This window comes from Pipistrellus kuhlii, unplaced genomic scaffold (assembly GCF_014108245.1).
Source record: "Pipistrellus kuhlii isolate mPipKuh1 unplaced genomic scaffold, mPipKuh1.p scaffold_m20_p_1, whole genome shotgun sequence".
Classification (NCBI taxonomy): Eukaryota; Metazoa; Chordata; class Mammalia; order Chiroptera; family Vespertilionidae; genus Pipistrellus; species Pipistrellus kuhlii.
In genome coordinates, this window is record NW_023425404.1 from 122,571,724 (window position 1) to 122,599,080 (window position 27,357).

At 38.7% G+C, this 27,357-nt stretch overlaps 1 protein-coding gene across 5 annotated transcripts in view; it reads right to left on the minus strand.

Annotated features, from left to right (window-relative positions):
• Nucleotides 1-833: 833 nt before the first annotated feature.
• Nucleotides 834-27,357, minus strand: part of USP6NL (USP6 N-terminal like) — a 169,081-nt gene continuing 142,557 nt past the window's right edge. For all 5 annotated transcript variants that reach the window (XM_036407957.2, XM_036407947.2, XM_036407977.2 and 2 more), the window contains 2 exons: nt 24,281-24,433; nt 834-4,188 (listed from right to left, as the gene is read on the minus strand). In XM_036407957.2, the coding sequence (XP_036263850.1) occupies nt 2,789-4,188; nt 24,281-24,433 (1,553 nt within the window). In that variant the 3' untranslated portion in view covers nt 834-2,788. The remainder of the gene's footprint in view (nt 4,189-24,280; nt 24,434-27,357) is intronic.

Below are 27,357 nucleotides of genomic sequence, written 5' to 3' on the forward strand. Positions count from 1 at the left end.
CCCTGGATCCTCCCATTTTAGTGCAGGATGCAGATGTCAATAAACTTGTTTTTCTCTTGTTCACCTGTCTTTTGCCAGCCCAATTAATAGGGCCTGGCCAGAGAACCTAGAAAGGTAGGCAGAAAAATATTCTTTTCCTACCCTACAATTGATATCTGATTTTACATATATTTCCCAACTTAAAAAAAAAAAAAAACCTATTAAAAAACATAAGCATTGAAAAGAGTCAAAGTTTAACAATCCTTTGAGACTCAGGGTCTAGTTTCTTTAACCTTTCAAACTAAATATTAAGAAAATAAAAACTATCCCAAAGTGCTTAGTGTTTTAGTCAAAACTACTATGAAGACTTTAGCAAAACATTTACACCAAGTACATGCAGTTACAGAGTAAAATCAGCCTCGACACCATAAAAATTCTTACCAAATATGCTTTTCATAAATATATTTTAACCCACTTTACCAATATTATTTCACATTTTATCATTACTTCATTATTTATCTTTAGTGAAAGATAAATCTGAAAGCGTGAAATTGTATGGTGGCAAGACAGCTTCAAATTAAATTTTCCTACTTAAAAAGCTACCATAGCTATACATTATAATGGGGAATACTAGAATTAATACCTATTGCTATTAATAACGACAGAATACATAAAGGAAAGATTCTGTAATTCTAAACACAGTACTACTGGAAATTAATATGCATATAACATTGAACTTGAGTATGCAAAGCCATGTCCACAAACATTGGCAGTGTCTACTCAATTAGAAGAGAGTTAGCTTTAGAAGGCTCAGGGATGCAGCACTTCTGCCATATGAAAAAAAGCACATAAAAGACACAAAACAAAATATATGTATTACTTTTAGCATGTTAAAAACAATCACATCAAAAAAAGTATACAGATAAAAAATGTCATAGATGACATAAGAAAATAGTGTATACATATTTTGCATACATACATATGTATATAAATCTACAGTTATTTACCACTGTTGATATATAGATTTTGGAGCAGCTCAGATGCTGTTATCATGAACTAAATTGTACAGCTTTATTTATTACAAGTCACAGAATCATGGTTTAAAAATTAGAATTAATGTCTTCTGCTACATTTTTATATACATTTATGTCTAAACTTCACATAATCTGAATCGAGAGCCCAGTAATGTCAGGAGTTCGTCTGAGCTTCCGTGTAGTGCTCACCTGCTAATACACTGCATTTATTTAGTCATTTAATAACATCATTACCAAAGCGATTAAAGTTACATTAGACTCATTATATACATAAAAATTGTTACATTCACTAGCTAAACAAATGTTACTTTCATTTTAAAAGACATACTTCTGTACCTTGAAAGCTTAAAGCCACAACTTACAACGAGAAGAACCCTCAATGTTAGGTTTTCCACTCTATTGTTCAAATGCAAGCCAAATAATGTTGAAAACAAGCTCTCCAATTAAACACAAAGTCCTATTTTCTTGGCATGCTCCAAACTTGGTCAGTGTTTTGGTAACTGTAGTGTAAATAGAATATTTTAAAAGACACTGCTAATTTTTTTTTTTTAACATAAACCTAAATTTTTGTCCCTGAAAAATATTTTTGAAATTATGAAAATCACACTATTAAAAAAAGAAAAGGGAATAATTCAAATCATTTTTACAATTTTACATGCTGGTAATTTAATGGCCTAAGTGGCCGTGGCAATATCTTCTAGAAAGAAGAGTGCCAGGACAAAGATCATGTAAAGAACCACCCAGCCCTTTGCAGTGAGGCCCTGCAGGATATGAGGGGCGAAAGCAACCATATTGCTAATCCTGCTTTCAAAGGAATTTCTGGGAGTACGTTCTGCTGCCCCAGGGGAACTTGCCTCCTCTCCCTCTGGCACCCACAGGAGCTGCAGCCTGGGCCACAGCATTGCCTTCATATCTGGCAGGAACATTCTGCTCTACTCTTTGCAAAAAGGCCAGGCCAAGGGCACAGAGGCAGGAACAGGTCTCGGTGCCCAGGGATACAGAGCCTGCACCTGTGGACACATGGATACCTGCACCTGTGGCCTTCAACTTACTTCCACTGCCACAAATTTTAAGCACCATTAAGTGGTTAGACTTTCTCTCCAATGTCTTTAATTTTCAGGTTGAAAGAAAATGGCAACACAAAATGAGTATCCTGTGAGATCTGAATTAATCACCTCATTGCAAACCCTTAAGTCAATTTAGGATCTGTGTTAAAAATATGAGGGGGTGGGGGAATTTGACTAAAAGACCTGTTAAAGAAAGAAAGGAAAATAAATTATTCCATGGATCTAGGTTAAAGCAGGTTTTTTAATGTTTCATTAGTTCTGTGTTGAAGTGTGTATGTATAGATGTCTATATCTACTTAAAGACACATACTCTAGTCTAGAGCCTTAAAAATGTCTAGTATTCATAGACAGTTTTTCAGTGCTTTGTAACATTACTCAAAGTAAAATGGACTAATAGGGTAAGTGTTTAGGTTTTGAGAAGTTATAAATGGAACTGAGTAATAAATTTATTTTGTATGCATCCCTAAATGCTATTGCTATGTTTCCACGGTAAATTAATAGATTCATTGATGATGCAATTAAAACGCTCATCTTAAGCAGCATCTACATGGGGATGAAAACACTCCCATCTATTCTTATTACTAACATACATGAGAAATTGTGCGAATTGTTTACAATGGTATAAAATACTGCTTTGGCAATTACAAACATAGCAATATAGATTCTGGGAGATTTCTATTCTCATCTTCAGCAAGTATAGATGAATTCTCACAGCAATACCGATTCTTGAATAGAAAGTCCATCCCGGTTTCTGTAGTGATACACTGGAGCCGAGGGCCCTGAATACTGATACCCAGAGGAGCCGGTGTCTTCTAAAGCCGGGGAAGTTCTATACCGCACTGGGCCGTCCACGGAAACTGGGGGGAGGCTCTGGTCCTGAAAGGGTACATGCTGAAAGGCAGAATATTTTGCTAAATTGCTCAAGTGGCTACGGTTAGCTTCCCGAGTCCATGACTGCTCAGGCATCTCAGGTCTGAATGTGTAACTGACTTCTGACCATTTTCTGTTATCTGGCAAATAATCCACTGGAGGAATGATGAATTTTCCATTCTTTGGTGACCCTGAATATCGCCCAGCACCAATATCAATGGGAAGAACTTCTATGCGACTAGATGGTAGGACAAGAGGAGCTGGACGGCTGTGAGATTTCTCTGGAGAAACATGGATGGAAAGAGTGGGATCATGAGGCCTCCTGGAAGGATTCATTTGAGCCCCGTGGCTAAACTGTGGAGACACAAAGCTGCTGTTAGTGGTGGGGACGTGCTTTGGAGAATTTCCGTGGTAAATAGGGGGATTGCTGTAAGATGGGGGGTGCACGGGCCCCCGATCTTCTCCATCTAGCTGAGCTGGATATTTTGCATAACTTAGAGGCTGCATTTTAAAAGTAAACTTGTTTGGTACTTTTGATGGACTAGAAGTTGGCTCAGGATGCTTTCTCGGACTGTGCGTGTAAACAATATTCCTTGGACTCTGAGAATAAGCCCTTTCCAGTGCCTCTTCAATAGATGGGCCATTTTCGTTTTCAGGTACATTATCATACTGTGACGCAGTCGAGCCCCGTTTTCCTTCATCGGCATCCCAGACCTTCATCTTCTGCCTTGCATTTGACACCCGAGGGTCAGCAGAACTCGGGATGGTGACTGTAAGGGTGGGGTGTGCGAATCGACTTTTGCCTTCGGTGGTGTATCTGGCAGTTCTTTCAATAGCTGAAACATCTGATGGTTTATTCCATTTGGGCACAAATTCCTTCCTCATATTTGAAAGAGCATTGCTATTTTGGTTAGCAGATGCATGGTCATATTGCCTAACACTGTCTTGTGGAACCGATGAAGGTTTTCTTTGAAAGTCTGCTTCATCTTTAAGCTTTTTACTGTCCTCTTCCACTGATGCCCGGCTTGGCTGCCTCGCTCTTTCTGGTGTACTAATTCTGCCTTGCTGGTGAGGGGACTGCTCGGGCTTTTTGTGAGGTGATGAGCCACTCTCTCTTCTGATCTTATGGGGACTTGATCTGCCAACACTTTGTCCATTGCTCAGGAGACTAATGCCAGTAGACTGAGGTTCAGGTGGAAGTTGTCCCAAAGGTTTCTTTGGAAATTCATCCTCTTTACCTAAAGGAAAGATATATTTATGAGTAACATTAATACATGAGTAAACAGCACCAAATATAAGAACCATGCTATGAATAACTGTATACTTTTCATATGTACACTCATACACATACACACAGAATTATAGTTACAAGAGACACACTTTTTAGAGAGACTGATCGTAAAACACACCAAAATTCAAAATCTAGTAAGATTAGGCAATGTGCAGGTGGGAATATTTTATAACCTTATGTGTAACATATGATTCTTATATTTTGTTAAGACCTACTGTTACATGCTTTTTTTTTTTTTTTTAAAGAATGCAAGGCTGATAGTCTCATTTCTATTCTTAAAACAATCCTGTTCAATGTCTTACCATCACCTTCACTTTAACTTACCTCAACTTAATATAGGTTTGAAATCTCAGTAAAACTTTTCTTATCAACTTCAAGCAGATCTGCCAAATTTAACAGCCAACTGTGATCTGAAGTTGTCCACAGTTTATTATTGTATTAAGCACCTTTCACCATATTACTGCAAAAAAGAAATAGTACTCTCTATTTTAAAGCTAATATTCTAAGAGGATCCTATTTTATAGGGGGGAAAAAGGAGGAAATCACATTGGGTACTTTTAGTTTTATATTTTACTAGGTCTCTCAGCCTGGCCTGCACCCTCTTGCAGTCCGGGAGTAAGCCGGCATTTGGATATCCTTAGCGCTGCTGCACAGGCAGGAGAGGCTCCCACTCCCTCCCCTGTGTTTGCCAGCTCTGAGCCTGGCTCAGGGCTTCTGGCTGAGCAGTGCTCCCTCTGTGGGAGTGCACTGGCCACCAGGGGGCAGCTCCTGCATTGAGTGTTGAGTGTCTGCCCCTTGGTGGTCAGTGCACAACAGAGTGACTGGCCGTTCCCGTTTGGTCGATTTGCATATTATCCTTTTATTATATAGGATTTTATTTTGTAGATAATATTCTTAAACCCAGTTCTGGTTTCTCTCAGTGCTCTCCTTCCTCAAAGCTGCAGTCTTCTGTGTTGATGATGACAGTGATGCCAGAAATTCTCCATCAACTTGAGCTTCAGGTTGAATTTATGTAGGAACTTCTCAAAGTCACCTGCAACTTCTTAAGGTTTCTTGGTAGCCTTTGTTGGACTCTAGCAAACTCTTTGTCTATTCTTTCCTGCTGCTATCTTAGGAGTTGATTAATTCTGTGCTAATCCCAGTCTTGCTGTGACCTCTTCTGTAAACCCTTGGTTATAAGATCTCTCTTCCGCTAGTCTTCAGTTGATTATTCAGGATGATTGTTCTATATTTCAGTTTTACTTCCAGTTTGATCCTGGAAGAAGATGAGTGTAGCTTCCATCTACTCTGCCACCATCTTGCATTGAGAGTTTTATGTTTTAAATAACTAACATTAGAAATGAATGAGGAATTAAAGGAAGGTGCAATAAACTTGCCATTTAGCAGACACCATGTAAACATGATCTATTACAATATGAACATTCAATAAGTATCATCTTGAAAAAAACAACTTGTAAAAATTCTATTAAGATATGTTTTTCACCAATTATTGCAAAATATATTTCCCTTAAAAATAAGTTGCTGCTCACTTCAAATATCTACTTGTTGTCCATCCATCTAACAAATATTTATTGAGTTAGCTCTGCTTTGGGATTGTGCTAAGCAATGGATACATTAGTAGTGAGCAGACAGATCCAGTCTTTGTTTTCATGTAGTTCATTTCTTGATGAGAACAATTTTGTTATTTAGCCACATATCTTAATTTTCTTTAAGACATTTGAAAAAAAAAATTCAAGAATGTGAAGAAACAATATCCTTTAAATAGAAAAGCTGCCAGAATCAATTAAGCTAAAAATAATCTTTGTGCTCTTCTAATTTAGTGGTTTTTAAGAAACAGACTTTTTTCAAACCAAATTTCATATGAAACCCCAGCATATAAAGGAAATATAAGTAACACTGCTCCAGTTGAAGTGGAGGGGCTCAGGCGCCTCCCCTCACCCTCTTTCCCACTTCCCTCAGCGGGGCAGCTTCTCAGAGATTTCCACCCTGCCTGCGTTTTATAGACAGGAAAGCAGTCTCAGAGAAGCCAAGGGATCCTTAGTGGCAGGAACAGAATGAGAACCAGGACCCAGCATTCTCATTCCGGGTCACTGTTTTCTCCCACACTGCCATGGTTCATGAAATTCCAGAGAAACTTTGGAATGGTTTTAACCAAATTTAACTTTACTTTCACAATATTTGTGCAAGCTCTTTATTTTATACATGTGAAAGCGCACAAAGTATTAGGATCGGGAATGGTTTGTTTCATTCATTCACCCATCCAACAAATAGCTATAGAGCAACTACTATGGGCCAGGCACACTGGTTGCTGGTGATGCACAAACAAAACAAACAGGGTGAAGCCCCCTCCTGCGGAGCTGCTGAGCTAGTTGAGCAGGGCTGTGAGAGCAGCACCAGGACAAGGAGAGCACAGTGATTTGGGTGTGGCAGGCAGAGCAGGGAGGAGTGCTGGCAGGTGCCCTGTGCCAGGTGGCAAATGGCTGGGGACAAGGTCAGAGGAATGGAAGAGTCACATCACACAGGGCTTTGAAGACCACAGAAAGAACTCTGGATTTTTTTTTTTTTCTTTTTCTGAGTTTACTATAAACTACTGAAGGCTTTTCAGCAGGAGAGTAACATGATCTGATGCCTATCTTATAAAGTTCACTTTGAAAGGTGAGTTGGATTTAGATTGTATAATAATTAATGACAATAACATTAATAGCTAACACTCATTGAGCCCTTATATATCAACACTGCTCAAAAGCTATACATGCAGTATCAGCAATAGGCATATAACATAGCTCACTACTGCTGTTCTCATTTTGTAGATGAGAAAACTGAGGCAGCGTGACCTTGCCCAAGGGCTCATAGGTAGCTAGTGACAGATGGAGAATTCAAACCCAGAGCTGATCCCAGAGCCTCCTCTCTTTACGCTAAGTGTGAGGGAGGCAGTGAGGTGAGGTTGCGCTAGGATATGCTTTAAGGCAGAGCACAGACACTTGCTCTGTGTGACCCGTGAGTGATGAGTGGGGTGAGGTATGGTGCCTGATTTAAAGACAGTTAACAGCTCGGTCGGTGTGGCCCAGTGGGTGAACATCTACCTATAAACCAGGAGGTGAGGGCACACGCAGGCTCAATCCCTACAGGGGGCGTGCAGGAGGCAGCCAATCAATGATTCTCTCTCATCATTGATGTTTCTCTCTTTTCCTCTCCCTTTCTCTCTGAATCTATAAAATATATTAAAAAAAAAAAAAAAGAAAGAAAAGAAAAAAGACAGCAACAACAGACAGGTACTACTCAGAAACAGTAGGCATACCAAATTGTTCTGTGTCTTTTCATAATGAAGACATTTTACAATATGACACATGACAAATGATTACAAGTGATAGCTTGAATTTTAAAATCCTTGTCACTGGGAAAAGTTTCCTTTGTTCATGAATGCTGCATGTAAAATAACCCAAAGAATTTCAGTTCAGCTCTGACTAGTCTCAGAGGAAATACTGGAATCAGGGCAAGAGAGTTGACTCAAAGGCAGCCAAGTCAAGAACTTTCACAAGAAGTTATTCAGTATCTTTGGTTAAAAACTAACAATAAAAATTAAATCTATTTAGTGTCCCCAAAATGTTTTTATCAGCTCAACAAATAATGATTCATTAGTTCCAAATAAAATTCCTTCCTCCCTACAGGCAACTGACCCCAACAAACACAAATTATCAAGAAGATATAAAGACCCATGTAATAGAAAAACTGAATCTATGAAATTTCGTTTAGTCCTGACTTTGATCATTTTCTAAGGGCATGCAACTCAGTTATGTGACCGGCTGCATCGATGGCTGGTTGGTATTCCTTCAGATAATAATATCGGTCAATCATCAAAGCACCCTTTCAGGTTTGTGTGTGGGAATCTGATGAAAAACTAACATTAAAAAGAAAAGGAAGACGGTGGCACCCAGAGAGTGGTCAATTCGTGCCTGCAGAGGCGCTGTTCCAGGGACAAACTTCAGGCCGGGCCCTGTAGCCGCCCTGCTTCTCCAGCACTCAGTGGCCTGTATAAGGTGACCAGACGTCCTGATTTTTAACAATTTGTCTCGAGTCCCGTGGCGTTTAAAACGCCGTGGGACGCGGGACAAATTGTTAAAAATCGGGACTGTCCCGCCAAGAGCAGGACGTCTGGTCACCTTACTGTAGCAGCCTGCAGAGAGAGCCTCGTGCATAGGAAATAATTTCAAATGTTTTTTTGTTTTTAAATTCTCCATAGCAGTATTGTTAAGAAAAAAATAAAAGAACTGCTGTTGCAACTTGCCTGTGTACTCCCTAGAACTCAGGCGGCTAGTGAAAGCTTTTCTTAGTCTAGACTAGGGGTGTCGAACTCAATCAGAGAAGGGGCCAAAATCTAAAATCCAGCCTAAATCGCGGGCCGAATGGTTTACTGACTATAAACTGTCATTGTGATGGAAACGCAGCGGAGTGCAGTGATGACAGCGCGGTGCGGGCCACATTGCAAGGCCTGGCGGGACGGATTTGGCCCGCGGGCCTTGTGTTTGACACATGTGGTCTAGACTGTGGCTACTCAGAGACTGTTTTCCCACCTGTGTCAATTCACAACTCACAAAACCAAATCCACTTGGAAATGGATTTTTCAAAGACTAGCTAACTGCTGTAGACTAAATGTCTGTGGCCCACCTCCACCCCCGAATTCATACATTGTAATTCTACTTATGTAATGTAATGGCATTTGTAGGAGGGATTTTAGAAGGCAATTAGGTCACAAGGGCAGAGACCTCCTGATGGAATTAACATACCAACACACTCTGAGTGGAGTGCAGATAGGGGCTCAAAGAGAGGTGTGATCTGCCCAGTGTTCACCTCCCGCGCTGCAAAGGCTTCTAGAAAGTAGCCATGTTGCATCCCAGGGACTACAGCCCTTAGGTTCCTGGATTGTGGTCAAGAGTGGGGTGAGGAGAGGCCCTGGCAGAGCAGGGAGGAGCACCCAGCTGGAGAAGTTGGCAGAAAGGGAGCGCTGGACCTCGTGGGGACAGCCATCTCTTTCGCCATCACCCCTTCTCAAGTACACAGAGAGAGGCGACACCTAACAGGAAGGAAGGCTGTTCCCTGACTAATGTGTGGAGTCCTGGACAGTGCCTGGCACAGGGTGGCCTCAGCCTGGATCCCATGGCATGGACTGGCACTAGAGTTGGTAATGAGTCACCTGAGAACAAATTTGTGTGTTTCCCCTTCTTCAGCAGGGTCTGTGCCTAAAAACACCTCATTGTTACAGGCTGAATTCTGTGTCCTCCGAATTCGTATTACACAGGTAACTCAGAATGTGACTGCATTTGGAAGTAAGGCCTTTCCTGAGATAAATAAGGTTAAATGGAGTCATCAGAGTGGGCCGTGGATCCAATATGATTCGTGCCCTTATAAGAAGTCATTAGGACACAGAAATAAACAGAGACAACCATGTGAAGATGGCCATTTAAAGCAAAAGAGAGAAGAATCCAACCCTACCAACACTTTCATCTTAGATTTCCAAGCCTCCAGAATTGTGAGAGAATCAATTTCCATTGTTTAAGCCACCCAGCCTGTGGCATTTTGTTATAGCAGCCTTAGGTCTGCATCCTAGATTTGAAAGCTGACTTGCTTCATTAAGCACACATTTTATGGATTGCTTTTTATCTGTTAGTAACATGCTGCATATTTTATTATTTACGATCATCTGCTTTTACAGTCCTAGCACCTTTTTTCAATGTCCACAATTATAGTAATTAAAACTTATTTTACATATCACATCAAAGAGGCAACTGAACAGAACAAATGTGGGAGGTGGATGTAAGTGTTACCACATCTACAAGGGTAACTAGAGTTCCATTACGTTGCAGATTCCTATACGTTGTTTTCTAGTCATCAACTTATTGCTAAAACAGTCATTTTGGGGTTGGCTTCCATAAGCATTTTTCATAGACATCAGCTCTAACTACTTATTGACAATGATGAAGATAAAAAGGCATCCTTGTAAATGTGGTAAGCAGAAATTAAGCAATATTCTAGGTTTGGACTAACTGAAGCAGAATAAAATAGGGTGTAAAAAGGAGCCAATGAGTGAAAGAGGTTTTGAAAAGATGAAGGAAGAAAGTAGGGAAAGAAAGAGGACTAAGGGAGAAAACTGAACATCTTTGAGAAAAATACCATTTCACATACTGTTCTTATTCTAATATCCACAGGCTTTTCATTCTGAAATACTTTAGATACATAAAAGGCACAATCGATAAAAACTAACAGGACACATAGTAAAATGCAGGATATGCGTGTATTTCTCAGGACAAGCAATAGAAGAATTGAGGAGGAAGTAATGAAGAGACTGGGGTAGTAATTTCATGTATAAAACAAAATGGAAAGGTATGCAATCATACCCAAGTGGGAGATTTAATTTTTCAATATAAATGGTAAAAAAATTATTTACCTTATACTTAACATTACTTTATATTCAAGTCAATAGAGAAATTTCTCTAAGAAAGACACATTGATATTCTATGCATCTACACATCATATTAGAATAATAAGAAAAATTTAACATGTTCCATTTACTGAATAGGCAAGAGGCCAAAATCCACATTGGGGGGGAAAATCTGCCACTGTTCTAAAATATCCAAAAGGCAGCATCTTAAAGTTATTTCATGCAATACATTTCTCTTTCCCAGTAGACAAAAACCTACTTAAAAGTGACTTTTTGTACTCTTTCCTATAATATCTAAAATAATAACAGAATTATGTGTAAGATGTTGACAAAATGCCCACTGGCATATAGTAAATATGCATTATAGTAACGACACACTGTTCATACATACATTACACAAACAGAATGGTTACAAATACCCAAGATCTGCATAGCCAAGAAACTAGGTATAGCAGGATTTCGAGGGGGAAAAAGTTCAGTGCAAACAAAAAGAAACTGAATCTAATTACTTTCTAAATGTCAATCTCTTGTTAGGAACTAGAACTCTCTAAGAGGTACATGGTGAATACCTCAAATGTATAAAGATATTTAAAAAGTATGGTCCTTTGCCCTCCTGAAGATTTTCAATAAGCACAGAAGAAGATAAAGCAATTTGAAAAGAGGCAGTTGACAACAATGTAAGAAAGAGCCTCCTAAAATATAAGTGCTTAAAAACAGTGGATAAGCATGAACTCATGAACCAAGAGGTCCCAGACAGGACACATGCCCAGGCTGAGGACTCAGTCCCCAGTAAAGGGTGTGCAAGAAGCAGCTGACAGATGTTCCACTCTCTCATCAATGTTTCTATCTCTCTATCCCTCTCCCTTCCTCTTTCTCTTAAAAAAAAAAAAAAAAAAAATCAATAAAAACACTAAAAAACACACACCATACAATTCCTCCCCCTTTTAAAGATAGTAACACCAGTTAGGGTAGGCGGTATTACGTGATAGGGGTGAGGGTCAGAATAATGTGCTGGGATTTGCTTAATTTCTAAGTATCAGGTGACATCTACTTTCTATAATGATTTGTGACCAGGGAGCAGACTAAAGACTAACAAGAGAAACTAATTCATGGCTCATGATCCAATATAGACATCTATCTTCCATAAATATTTGTGGACTGATAACACTGTTGGGTTATGCCATGTACAAGTTACTCTCATAACTGTCCCAACACTCTGAACAGTGCAAATTCTACATACATTGTTGGCACTTCAGCAAAGGCCCTGAGGGACCCTCAGGACCACCTCATTTGTGGAGAACTGTGTCTCTCAAAAGATGAGAAGGAATGAAAAGTGGTGGAAAGACGTGACCAGAGAAGAAAACAGGGGAAGAAAGAGAAAGAGAGGACAAGAGTGGGCAATTGTGGTAGGTGAATAATGGGAATGACTGAAAGGAAAGCAGATGGCAACGGGATCGGGAAGGCAGAACGTGGAACTGGCCATAGGGAACCTATGAGGAAGCTTCTCCAGTCTGAGAGCAGGTTGTAACTCCCAAGTCTGAGTGTGGACTTGCTCATGTTACACTGGGCGGGCCAGAGGCCTCCGAACTCCAATAGCAGTTCCAAATGTGAGGCCTCTGTGCCCGGGCAATCTGACCTTTGTAAATATGAAATTAGGAAGACAATCTACTTGGCTTTGTTATAAAGGCAATTCTTTTTGGAGATTAACTATTTAACTTTCACTGAGCTGAAGATATATGGCATAGATCCTGTGAGGACAAATTCCATCACCAGCAATATTTTCATATGCTAGTAAATGTTCTCTGCCTCTCTCCCCTCCCCCAACGTAGATCTAAATAAACATTAAACATTATTGTATAGCCTCTTCTTAGATCCATCATAACCTACACACACACACACACACACACACACACACACACACACACAGCTGCACTTGGCCTTTGTTAACTCTTTTTCATCCCTAAGCAATGGAGTACAATGAAAAACTGAAGAATAACTGATGTCAAAACAGATGACTAAAAATAGGCAATAAGTATTAATATTTATTATCAATAGTTTCATTCTAGACTTCTTTTCAATAGGTATAGTATTGTTTTGTTCAACCCAGCATAGCTCCATGCCTAAAATTTTATTCTTTCCTTCTTCCTCCCAAACCACGGGAGTTTAAAAGGAAGAATTACTGCCCTATTCCTTAAGGGTAGGAAAGCACCGCAATTCTCATCAGATATAACAAGAGATGTTTTTGTGAAAATATCACATTAATGATATTTTTCACTGTTGTTGTCATCATATAAGTGATATTTTTATGCCAGTGTCAATAATTATGATATTCTATTAAAAAAGGGAGATATAATGATATATTTAAGAATAAAGGCAATAATATTTAGTAGGTTTTTTAGGCCAACAAAAAGAATACTCTAGCCGAAACCGGTATGGCTCAATGGATAGAGTGCCGGACTGTGGACTGAAAGGTCCCGGGTTTGATTTTGGTCAAGGGCATGTACCTTGATTGCGGGCACATTCCCAGTAGGGGGTGTGCAAGAGGCAGCTGATCGATGATGATGTTTCTAACTCTCTATCCCTCTCTCTTCCTCTCTGTAAAAAATCAATAAAATATACTTAAAAACATAAAAAAGAACTTAAAAAAAAAAAAAAGAATACTCTAACCATCCTTAAAAATGTAAGGGAAAGAGTCCCTCCAGTCTGGTCCATCTTTGATTTTATTCAGTCTCTGTCACCATCTAGTGGACAGCACACTCAACTACAAGCCTTGAAGATTAATTGCCTCAGAAGGCATTAACAGGTTTTTGCACCCAATGAGACACAGGATTACAGAAAAGTGCTCTAAGTGCTCTTTCTTGGGAGCAACATTTTACCTTGAAATTTCAACAATAGGACACCATATATACATACATACATATACATACATACATACATATATATACATACACACACACACACACACACACACACACACACACACATATATATATATATATATATATATATATATATATATATATCAACTATTCTAACAGTATTCACTAAGAAATGGTGGGGGTCACTGTTAGAAAAATTATCCTGAGAGAGGCATCTCATTCCCTTCCAGATCAAATATAAAGTCCAACTCAGTTTTAAATTACTGGCAAAAAATTCCTTTTAATATGCCATCAGCCAAAAGAATATACAATTCAAACACTATTATAGCCTAATAACTGGTGATCTAAAGAGTACATACAGTCTGCTTTCTAAATTATTGCTAGGTTATTTTAAAAATTAAAAAAATATTGTAGTTATTAGGCTTATGAACTGTACTCCCCCCACTCCATCATATTAAATCTAAAATATAAGGGAAACAGAAAGAAGACAATTATTTAAACATATTAATCATTTATACACCTGTTTAATACCACATAAATTCAGTAGATTTTTGTGAAAAAATTATTTTAAAAATCTGCACTTTGTGTTTCCTATCATTTCAATTCACATACACATACATAAAAATTGTTGGACATATGTGACTAACACTGGTTCCCATTTTATAAACAACTAAACGTGAAAACACACTCAAACACTCAAAAAGTGGGACAGAGGTTTCTCCTTTATAAACTTACAATAAAATTGACTTATCTCTGTGCGTGTGTATTCAACCAGGATACAAAACAATTCCATCACTTCAAAAAACTTCAGTAATGCCTTCTGTTCTATACATTTTATTTTTGAAATGGTAGTAAAAAACTTTGCAACATATGAGAAAATGTTTGTAAGCTAAATTAATAAATTTAAAGAACATCAGTAAGCAAAATACTAATTTTATAAACTTATATAATGTGTATGGAAAATTATCCTTGGGGAATTAAAAAACAAACAAACTTAAATTGACAATACCTTATTGCAAAGGGCTGCTGAAAAAAATAACTGAAATGTGTATCTAAAGAAAACATTTTGGAAGGAGTCTATTATAAGACTCAAAAATTTGTTGTTATATTAAAAGTGGCTAGGAGCAGGAATATCTCAAGAAACCAGAAACACCAATCAGAAAGAATATATGCACTATTATGTTGATAGTGCAATCTACAGCAGCTAAGATTTGGAAACAGCCTAAGTGCCCATCAGCAGATGAGTGGATTAAAAAATTGTGGCATATCTACACAATGGAATACTATGCTGCTATAAAAAAACTCTTATCATTTTTAGCAACAGATAAAACGTAAAAGCAACTAAAGTGTCCATTTTGCATGGATAACCAAAATGCAGTTTATGCATATAGTGGAAAACTAGCCTTAAAAAGGAAAAAATTCTGACACAGGCTATAACATGGATGAGCAGTGAGGACATTATGCTCAATGAAATTAGCCAATCTTCAAAAGACAAATACTGTATTATTCCACTTACATAAGCTACTTAGAATAGTCAAAGTCACAGACAGAAAGTAGAATGGTGCTTTCCAGGGGATGGGAGGAGAGGGGGGAATAGGAAGGTCTTGATTAATGTGTATAGTTTCAGATTTACAGGAAAAAGAGTTAAATAGACAGATAGTGGTGATGGTTATACAACATTATGAATGTGTTTCATACCATCTAACTATAACTTAAAAATGGTTAAGATGGTAAATTTTGTTATGTGTATTTTACCACAATAAAAATCCCCAGATAAAATGGAAAATTTACCTTATAATAGCAATAAGAAAGATAAATCACCTACAAGAGTAAGAGTTTGGGTGGGTAGATAAGAAATGTGTAACAGTCATATGGAAAAAACAAACTTGACTGAGATTAAAGTAAACTGAACAGCTTAAAAGCTTGCATTTTAAAAAATACTATCTTTTAAATATCAATTTTCTCTCAATAATCTTTAAATTTAATGCAATCTTAATTAAAATACCAGTGGTTCTTTTTTTGTAACTTAACAAAATAATACAAAGCAATGAGGAAAAATTAGCACCAATATATATTAAAATTGTTTGTAATTAGAAAAGTTGAGATCGATGGAACAGAATAAAATGCTAAAATAGACATTTTTGGTACTTTATCACATGACAATGATGGCCTCTCAAATTGCAAGAGGCTGTTGAGCTACATGGCTAGTTATATACAAATACAAGCAAAGCCAAATCCTGATATCCTTCTTTAAACAAAAAGTAATTCTACATGGTTAAAGAATCAAGCAAAGACCTGGCTGCTAGGAACAGTGTCACTGATAACACACTTCAAGTTAAGATCACAGACGATGCCCTCTCTAGAGACTTGTTCCCCATGGACTATCACTATCTGGGGGACAATGAAAACAGGCCAGTTCGGTAGATAGTTCTGGAAAATCTGGTTAATAATGAGTTCTCCAGCGCTAGAGATGTGTGGGCCTTCAGTGGGAGCTCATGACTTTGGGCCAAACGCCCTAAGTGGACATCGACCCCTTTGAGAAGGCGGTGTACCTGAAAGACAATTACAAATAGCCCAGCCTATCAACTGTCCTGATGAACTATTTGCTATGATGGCTTGTTGCTAGGCCGTGGATCCAGAATGTCTCTCGGAGTTCCACGCAGCCCTAGGGACCTATGTTTGACTCTCACCACAGTGTCCAGGCGGAAGGTGCCCGCCGGGCTCACTGGAAACCAGTCAGGGATGTTCACCCACCCCGCGATGCCAGCAGAAGCACATTCCTCTTACAGAAACTGTGCCTTATAAATGGGTTAGAATCTGAACTTTTAAAGATAGACTTAATAACATTTTCTAGATATCACTTTTATTTGGTTGAAATGAAAAGGTTTTTGTAAATGTTTTGGCCAAAATTTTTTAAAACATAGGTACTTTGGACTAGGGGTATCTTTATTAAAAAATAAAGTTTTTAATTTTTTAGAAAAAGAAATGAAGCATAAAAAAATAAAAACATAAACACTATAAGATAGAATAAGGGTAAGTAAAAAAAGTTTTCATTCACCATGTAGAAATTCCTTTACATACTAGTAAGACACAAAAGTGAGATGCCATAAAGAAAAACACTGGTTAAAATTTTTAAATTCTATATGAATAGCATCTGCAATGCATATATTAAATTAGCTAATCTCCTTTAACTTATATAAAAAGTTATATAATCAACAACTTATATAAAAAGGACAATAAAAGAATGGGCAAAAGATAAAGAGGGAAGTTTACAGAAGAGAAATAAAATGAGCAATTAATACATACTATTAAGAAAGATACTTGATAAAAATGAAAGAAATGCAAATCAAAACAATGCAATACTCTGTCCAACCAGCAAAAAAAGTTAAAACTTTAATAGTGCTACCATGTGTTTGTGTGGGTCTAAACAGGCCCCAACACATTACTGCTGAGAGTTCTACTAATGCAGTACACAAAGAGCCAAACAGAAATAGCATGCTCAGAGAGGTTTTTAAAACTATACATGTGGTACAAGAACAGACATATTGACCAATGGAACAGAGAACCCAGAAATTGACCCAAGCCATTATGCTCAATTAATATTTGACATAGGAGGCAAGAACATACAATGGAGTCAAGACAGCATCTTCAATAAATGGTGCTGAGAAAGTTGAACAGATACCTGCACAAAATTGAAACTAGACCACCAAATTACACCATACACAAAAATAAACTCAAAATGGAAAAAAAGGACTTAAATGTAAGATAGAAAACCATAAAAATCTTAGAAGAATAGGCAGCAAAATATCAGATATATGTCGTAGCAATATTTTTACCAATATAGCTTCTAGGGCAATGGAAACTAAGGAGAAAATAAGCAAATGGGACTACATCAAAATAAAAAGCTTCTGCACAGCAAAAAACCATCAACAAAACAAGAAAGCCCACTGCATGGGCCAATGTTGTATCCTAATCTGGGGAACTAATACATCTTAACAAAAGGAAGTTAAACAATCCAATAAAAAATGAGCAAAGGATTTAAATAGACAATTTGAAAGTGGACATATAGAAGGCTAAGAGACATAGAAAAACATGCTCAAAGTCACTAATCATCTGAGCGATACAAATCAAAACGACAATGTGATACTATCTCACATGTGTCAGAATGACTATCATCAACAAATCGACAAACGACAAGTGCTGGCAAGGATGTGGAAAAAAAGGAACCCACTGCTGGTGGGAATGCAGTCATGTTCAGCCACTGTGGAGAACAGTATGGAATTTCCTCAAAAAATTAAGTAATGGAACTCCCATTTGACCCAGTAATCCCACTTCAAGGAATATATCCCAAGAAATCAGAAACACCAATCAGAAAGGATATATGCACCCCTATGTTCATAGCAGCACAATTCAGAATAGCTAAGATTTGGAAACAGCCTAAGTGCCACCAGCAGATGAATGGATTAAAAACTGTGGTGCATCTATACAATGGAATACTATGCTGTTGTAAAAAAGAAGGAATTCTTAACATTTGAAACAGCATGGATAGACCTGGAGAGCATTATGCTAAGTGAAATATGCCAGTCAGAGAAAGATAAATATCACGTGATCTCACTCACTTGTGGAATGTAATGGACAACATAAACTGATGAACAAAAACAGATCCAGAGACAGAGAAGCATTGATCAGATCATCAAACCTCAGAGAGAAGGTAGGGGAGGGTGGGGGTAAGGAGGAGAGATCAATTAGAGTACTGGCATGCATGCATATAAGCATAACCAATGGACACTGACACCAGAGGCATGAGCTGGGAGGTTAGGGGGGTATGTGATAGTTAAGGACACATATGTAATAATTTAATCAATACAGAAAAAAAAGTAAAAAAAAAAAAAAAAAAGATCATAGTAAAATAACTCTAGGTAACATTATACCATAATATAAAGCTATAGTCAATATTAAACTCTTCTTCCGATTAGAAATTACTCACATTTATTTTTGCCATACGATTCCTTTAGCTAAATTTTTTTTGAATTTTGCATTCTTGGTTATTTATAAAGTGCTCAATTATTTTCTAAAAGAAAGTTATATATATATATATATATATATATATATATATATATATATATATATATATTTTTTTTTTTTTTTTTTTGGGTTAAGAGAATTACAGAATCACAAAAATAAAAAAAATCTATGAAATAAAAGAAAATTATTTACTCAGTCACACCACTGTAAAGCTAGTAAATTCCATAATCTGGAATTTTTGTTGCAGAATTTGAGGCTATTTCTACTACATTATCTACTGCTGCTTCCATCATTGGTATTGTAGTCAGAAATTTCAAGGGATGTCTACAAGGAAGTGATTACAGAATACAATTCAGTCAGAATAAGAGTAAGCAATGAAATCTTACCTTATGCAACATTTCATTTTAACCATTTTCAATAAGTATAATGAAACTAAGAAGTGTGATGCCTTTATATGACAACACAGAAAAGAATGTGGTCAGATACTGACCAAGTTACTGATGATGAGAAGTTGCATTGGCAATTGGAGAACAACAGGGATGTTTTACCCTGCATATTTGGCATGGCTTGGATTTTATTTTTATTATAACAACTGTGTCTTACTTTTGCAATCATGTCAACTTTAAAACACAGACTTTTGAGAAACTTTTGATGTTTTTAAACTGTTTAAATTGTTTTTGTTAATTTCCAAAACCAGGCTTTTAACTTTTATACAATAAAAAAATAACAATTAACACACACACACACACACACACAGAATATATATATATATTGGATATATATATATATATATATATATATATATATATATCCAAAGACAGAAGTTTCGAACAGACCATCAAACTTCAGAGGGAAGGCAGGGGAGAGAAAGGGGTAAGAGATCAACAAAAAGACTTGTATGCATGCATATAAGCATAACCAATGTACACAGACACTATGGGGGTGAGGGCATGGGGAGAGGTCACTGCTGGGGAGTGGGAGTTGCCAGGGAGAGGTCAATGGGGAAAAAATAAGAATATGTAATACTTTAAACAGTAAAAGATTAGAAAAAAAAAAAACCCAAAAAACAAAACCCTATATATGTGATACTAAAATTTCTTGTTATAATGTTGGTCTAATTATTTTAATGTTTCATTTTCAGCTTACAAAAATGTAAAGAGGAAAACAATAGGCAGGCTTCAGAGCAAAAAGTCCAAAAGGAAATGTTGTAGAAGTATAGGTGAAAGACAGATTGTTGTAGTAGAAAGTGCAGTCACCTGACCATGTTCAACCTTAACTGCCAGAATGATCAGAGCAAAACAGAGCCAATGTTTCTGGTCTTATTTATCTACCGGAGGCCCAGTGCATGAATTTGTGCATAGGTGGGGTCCCTCAGCCTGGCCAGCGATTGAGCCCTATCAGGAAGCCAGCCAGCTGGTGGGAAGGACCACGGGAGGTTGGCCAGTTGCTCTCCCATCAGGGCCTGGGAGGGGAGGGGTGGGCGGCGCGTGGCGGTTGGCCACCACCCACCCCATTGTGGGGAGTCAGTTGGGGTGGAGGCAGCTGGGGAAAAGGGCTGGGGTAGTTGGAGGGAGCCAATTGTGGCCCAGATCAGGATGGTTGGCCACTGCAGTGCCTGTCACAGTGACAGATCATTTTGGTTGTTCTTCTGTTTGGGTTACTGGGCTTTTATACACACACACACACACACACACACACACACACACACACACTAGAGGCCCGGTGCATGAAATTCGTGCACAGGGTGCTAGTGGAGGGGGTGGTGTTATTCCTCAGCCCAGCCTGCACCTTCTCCAATCTGGGACTACTCGAGGGATGTCCGATTGCCTGTTTAGGCCCAATCCCGATGGGAGGGAAAGCCCTCGATGACAGAGTGGGCAGCAGAGGGATTGGGCCTAAAGAGGCAGTTGGACATCCCTCTCACAATCCAGGACTGCTGGCTCCCAACTGCTCACCTGCCTGCCTGCCCGATCACCCCTAACCACTTCCATGCCAGCCTAATTTATGTCTAACTGCTCCCCTGCCAGCCCATTTGCCCTCAACTTCCCTCCTCTGCTGGCCTAGTCACTCCTAACTACCCTCCCCTGCAGGGTTGATCACCCTCAATTGCCCTCCCTTGCAGGCCTGATCCCTCTCAACTGCCCTCCCCTACTGGCCATATTGTGGTGGCCATCTTGTGTGCCCATGGAGGCAGGATCTTTGACCACATGGGGGCAGCCATCTTGTGTGTTGGAGTGATGGTCAATCTGCATATTACTCTTTTATTACATAGGATAGAGGCCTAGTGCATGAGTGGGGGCCAGCTGGTTTGCCCTGAAGGGTGTCCCGGATCAGAGTAGGGGTGCCCTTGGGGTGTGGGGCGGCTGAGCAAGAGGCCTGTGGTGGTTTGCAGGCCAGCCATGCCCAGACGACCCAAGCGGAAGCCCTGGTATCTGGGATTTATTTACCTTCTATAATCGAAACTTTGTAGCCTGGAGGGGAGCCAAGCTTCCTGCTTGCTCCGTGGCTGGCAGCCATTTCTCTTTGGATTTGTTTACTTTCTATAATTGAAACTTTATAGCCTTGAGTGGAGGGTTAGGCCGGCAAGCGCAGGTGGAAAACTTGGCTTCTTTCATTACCTTGGAAACCCAAGCCTCCCTCCTGCCCTCTGTGACTGTAGCCATCTTGGTTGGGGTTGATTTGCATACTCTCTCTGATTAGCTGGTGGGTGTAGTTTGTGGGTGTAGTGGAGTGGTTTATTTGCATATTGCTCTTTTTATCAGGTAGGATAGACTAGAGGCCCAGTGCACAAAATTCATGCACTTGGGGAAAGTCCCTCAGCCCAGATTGCAAAAGGGTTCAGTTTGATTGGTTGGAACCCCAGCAGCAAGCTAACCTACCTGTCGGAGCATCTGCCCCCTGGGTCATTGCATGTCATAACGAGCAGTTGAGCAGCCTTAGCATATCATTAGCATATTATGCTTTGATTGGTTGTTCCGTTGTTCTGTCATTAGGTCTATTTGCATATTACCCTTTTATTATATAGAATCTCTCTCCCTTACCTCCCTGTCCCATTCTCTATCCCAATTCTACCATTTCCTAGTAAGGAGATCTTAGAAAGAACTGCAAGATTCCTCATGTGTGAAATGAGGACAAATACTTCCTTTTAAGTTATGTTTAGGGAATAATTGAGATAGTGCATGTGGTAGGTGGAACAGAGTAAGTATTCAATAAAGATGAGCTGCTAGTTAAATGCTAAATTACATAGGTTTTGATATTTTATTCCCATGTTTAGACAGTTTTACTCTATGCATCTTTCTCTATATTACTTTTAGTAAAACTTGTCTCAAACTCTTTTTAAAAGGTAGGCAAGATACTTAAAAATGAATGTTAAAGTAGTAAGGGTGTACTTTGTAATTGTGTTCCAAATGCAGTCCTGCTACAAGAAAGAATTAGTAGAAATTGGACATTATCATATTGAACAAGAGAGAATTGACCTCACTTAGAAAAAGTGATGCTTTCTGTTCCCACACTCCATTATTGCTGTAATGTTTTTTTTCCCACTGAACCCTGATGACCCAGACAAACTTCTGAGAAACACTATCGATTAGACCCCTTAAATAACTAAAAGCAGAGCATCTTGGTTTTCATCAAAGGAGGAAAGGTATGCTTATACATTAATATATTTCTGCTTTTTCTGTACACATACATCCAAGGAGACATCAAAGCATGGATCACACTGACTGGAAACATTAAATCCAACTGCACCTGAGGTCTTACATAACTGACCACATTTACTTTTCATCTATCACCATGGTCTTCCACCTCCCAACTTCCTTCCCATACCCATCCATGCAACAAAGGTAAGAAAAGGAAAGGGCAGACTAATTTAATGTCAAGTAATATCTAGTCAAAACTCTTAATTAAAAGTTATTACTACTGTGATAGTTCTACATTTCCTCTTTTCTTCCCTCTCATCCTCTACTCGCTTTAGGATCCAAGGTCCTTCCCCTGTATCCTATATTTATCTAGATCTATTATTACTCCTTCACAATCTATTTATCTTTGTGTAAATCCCATCTTTCCCTGTGTGCACCCTGAAAGCAAGAAGCATGTCCTTCTTTTCAGTTGTTTATCCCTCATAGCACCTAAAAGAAAACGCAATAGGAGGTACTAGAAGATGTCTTAAAATCTATAATAATAAAAATGCAATATTCTAATTAGACCAGAAGACTTTCTGGACTGTGGTCAGCAAACCACGGCTCTTTGGCCCCTTCAGTGTGGCTCTTCCACAAAATACCACAGCCTGGGTGAGTCTATTTTGAAGAAGTGGCATTAAAAGAACTTTAAAAAAAAAATTGGCTCTCAAAAGAAATTTCAATTGTTGTACTGTTGATATTTGGCTTTATTGACTAATGAGTTTGCTGACCACTGTTCTGGACAAAGCTGCAGCAGCAGAGGCCAAGGCAGAGGCAGCCACCATAACGGTGGGGGTGGAGCCCCTTGCATGAATTTCATGTGTCAGGCCTCTAGTCTATTTATATAAAAGACTAAATGACCACTGCATCTGAAACAACCGAATAAACAATCGAACAGGCTGTGTGGGGCGACCAGGCTGGCAGGCGGGTTAGCGAGGCATGACCAAATGACTGAGCAGCAGGTTGTGTGGGGTGACCAGGACGGCAGGAAAGTTAGTGAGGGGCGACTAAACAACCGAGCAGCAGGCTGTGTGGGGTAAACAGGCTGGCAGGGGAGTTAATGAGGAGCAACCAAATGACTGAAAAGCAGGCTGTGTGGGGTGGCCAGGCCCACAGGGGGGGCAGTTAGGGGCGATCAGGCTAACAGCGGGGGGTGGGGGGGACAGACAGCGAGGGGCGACCAAATGACTGAGCAGCACGCTGTTTGGAGTGACCAGGCCAGCAGGGGTGTGAGGGGCGACCAAACGACTAAGCAGCAGGCTGAGTGGGGCTACCAGGCCCACAGGGGGCACGGGGGAGGGGGAAAGTTGGGGGAGACCAGACTGGGGGGGGGGGGGCAGTTGGGGGCAACCACGTTGGCGGGAGCGGGGGAAGTTGGGGGTGACCAGGCAGGCAGGTGAGCAGTTAGGAGCCAGTGGTCCCTGATTGGGAAGGGTACAGGTTGGGCTGGGGGGACCCCCTGTGCACAAATTTTGTGCACTGGGCCTCTAGTAAGTAAATAAAATAAATCATCTTATAGTGCAATACACTGTAAAGAGCCCTGGATTAATAGTCAGAAAACCTGGACTGTATTGTCAATAATGCTCTATGCTGGTCCTGTAGCTTCATATTTAAGCATTTTAATATCAGTTTCCTCTTTTATAAAGTGGGACCCTTACTTGCTCTGTTATTACATATGGTTTCATAAATTGAAATGATGAAAGTAAAAAGAGCTTATTGTTATGCTAGTTTAAAGCTATATGGCTACTTCTGTTGAACATTATTACTTGTCAATCAAACTTGTTAAGTTTAAGTAGGGATAGTACAGTTATTCTTTTAGGAAAGGCAGATTTAATGAATACATTTACTTGCTTTTTAAAAAAAATAAAATAAAGTTATAAACAGCTGGTAAAACACTGATTTACATTATGTCATCACAAGCATGTATAATATTTATGTTTGAAATAGAAATGGCCCATGTTAATTGCGCCATATTTTCCAGTTACAATTATGAGTTAGATAAAGTGTTTGGATATTTCTTACCAGGTTCTGGAAGGTCTAATTTTGCCCGCTTTAGTTCTGCCATAGAAATCTGAAGTTGCTCTATTACAAAGTCATCTTCAAAGAAAAAGTTCTTTGCCAAGGTCTCCTGTAGAAATTCTACAAGCTCTTCCATAGACAATTTCATTAAATGTTCTGAAAAAGGACAAAATAAAATGCTATGTCAACAGCTAGTTTAGGTTGAGAAGATAATGTATTCTATTCTGAAGTAGCATTTTTTTAAAGGGACACAAGAAACAAATTAAATATGGTATTGCGAATATCATTGAAATTCAGTATGACAAAACAGTCACAGAGAAAAGCAGGGACTCTTAGTGTGGGGATGAGGAACTGAATACTACTAAATACCTTCTCATTGGTTTAGTAATAATCATACCTAGCATTCATATTAATCCAGAGCAACAGCTACTTAGATACAACAGACATAGACCACCTAAGATGACATGAGATCTTTCTGTTTATTAACATGGAGCTCAAAACTCACTTTTAGGTCTATATTTTTACTGTTTCAGAATTTCAAAATAATATGGATTACTAATTTTACTTATATTTCTACTTATGAAATTACTTTTATAGGAAAAACTAAAATTATAGCTATAAAACAAAGTAAAAATGAGCTAAGATCCCATAGTAACTGCCCTATAAGATATATATATTAATACATGTATATCAACTTAAAAAGTAAATAATGCCACCTTAGTGGCAAAAGTAAATACACCCACTCAATAACCTATATCACAGATATCCCTTATTTCAACAAGTATACTTGTACACCATCATTTTTAATAACTGTGTTCATTTGCTATAATTTTTAATATAGAACACCTAGTTCCTCCCTCCCTTCCGCCTTCCCTTCATTTTTTACTGTTAAACCCATTGTGTGGTGAAGCTGCAAGAACAATGTTTCAATAGTGTTAAGGTAATTGGGAAATAACCTAGAGAAAATCTTGGGAGCTTCAACTAACTATTGGTTAAGGGCTCAGACACAGTTTTTGAAGCTTCATATGGCAGTGAATGAACTTCCTGTAAGTCTTTGAGCTTTCTCTTCCTAAGAAAAAATACACAGTAGCACACAGACTTTTTTTCCACAGCTTTAGACTACTGAAGTGATAATATAGTATGTAATTGTTACACTTTATTTACAAAGGGTGAAGAAACTTTTTACTTATCAAAGTTAATCTAGAGACATATAAGTAAAAATACTTTAAGAGGGAGAGGAGCACTATCGAGAAATAGAACTTCACATTTTTACTTACTAGTTTAATGTTTAGGGATAAGTAAAAATCTTAATACAAAGATTTATATCTTGGTCAATTTATAATACAGAAAGAGGAAAGGGGAGGAGAGATTGAGAGAAACTGAGGGAGACTGATTTCCTGTGGTTAAAGGACAGTCTTGGAGACAATTCATTGTCAATTGCTTTGGTTGGTACTGTGGTTTGTGTGTTGGGGAAGTAAGGTTCTGGGTGTAAGAAAAACAAATCACAACACTTTCTGAATCCTTTCTTTCAGAGTAAACAATACAAATATGATTTTAAAGGGGATTTTCATTCCTGTCTAAAGTTTGGATAATCTGGTGCTCATGAAGTCCACTCTTTTCAGGTAAGCAATCAAACAATCTTATATTAAAGTATCTACTGTGTGCTTAGAACAATGCTAAGCACAGCAGGGGGAAAACTACAAAATATGACCTCAAGTACTCAATTAGATTATAATTTAGTTGGGAAGCTAAACAGATGAATCATTTGAGAATCTATGAGAGTGAATACAATGAAAGTAAAACTAGGTTGTGTGACCTAATTAAAAGTCCAAATGCAGTTCTAAAGCTTTCAGTGATTCTCTTTTCCCCTGAGTTTAAGGTGAACAGACGTCCCACTTTTGGCGGGACAGTCCTGATTTTTAACAATTTGTCCCTCGTCCCGCAGCATTTTAAAAAAGTCCAAAAATTTGGAAAGAATCTTTCTAAAAACCGGGACTTTTTTAAAACGCAGCAGGCCGCAGGACAAATTGTTAAAAATCGGAACTGTCCTGCCAAAAGCAGGACGTCTGGTCACCTTACCCAAGTTACAACAGTAGTCATAATTTTTAAGGTTGAATTGAGACATTAAGATGAATAAGATTCTTCATTTTATGAAGAAAATCTCTCATTTCTTGATTTTAAACAAGGCATAGCACATCAAATTTACTGAGCCTCATAAATATTACAACTGCAGACTTTTTAAAGCCTTGTTGCATTTACAGTAGGCAACTATAGACATGAACCGCACTTGCCCCAGAGGACACAATGCAGCCAAGCAGAGAGATGAGCTGAGGGTCCCCATCTTGTGTCTATACCTAGGAGTCGGATGCTTTTTTACCCTAGATAAAGAAAACAGTAATGGAAAATATCCTCTCTAGACCTGTAGACTAAGGTGCTTGGTTTCTTTGGTCTCCCTCTTCTATTACAAAGCTGAGATTCAGACTAATGAAAAGAACAGGGTCCCAGTGGAAACAAATCTACATTAATAAAAGAGAAAAGAAAGAAAGGAAGGAAGGAAGGAAGGAAGGAAGGAAGGAAGGAAGGAAGGAAGGAAGGAAGGAAGGAAGGAAGGAAAAAAGACAGACAGAAAAAGATACAAATTGACCATACACGCATGAGGGCCACCAGCCAATCAGGAGTGAGTATGCAAATTAATAAAAAAAGATGTCAGGTTAGTTCGCATATACAGGTGTCGATTGGCTGAGGATTGGATGCTTGTGTTATCGCCATGGTTCTGCACCACCTAAGCTGCTCTGGGTTTCTGGGCAGCGTGGAAAGGCGGGAAGGCAGAAAGGCAGTTCTGGGCAAGAGAGAAGGCAGAAAGGCGGCTCCGGCCAGAGCAAAGGTAGTGCTGGCAGCCAGGGGAAGGAAGGCCCATATTTGCACGAATCTTTATGCATTGGCCCTCTAGTACTTAATAAGATCAATATTATTAGCAAAACCAGCACAATGCATTCTACTGATATAGAGAAAAGAATCAAAGACCTTTGCAATGAAGTAAACTTTATCCTAAGAACCAATGAAAGTGAATTATCAACTGA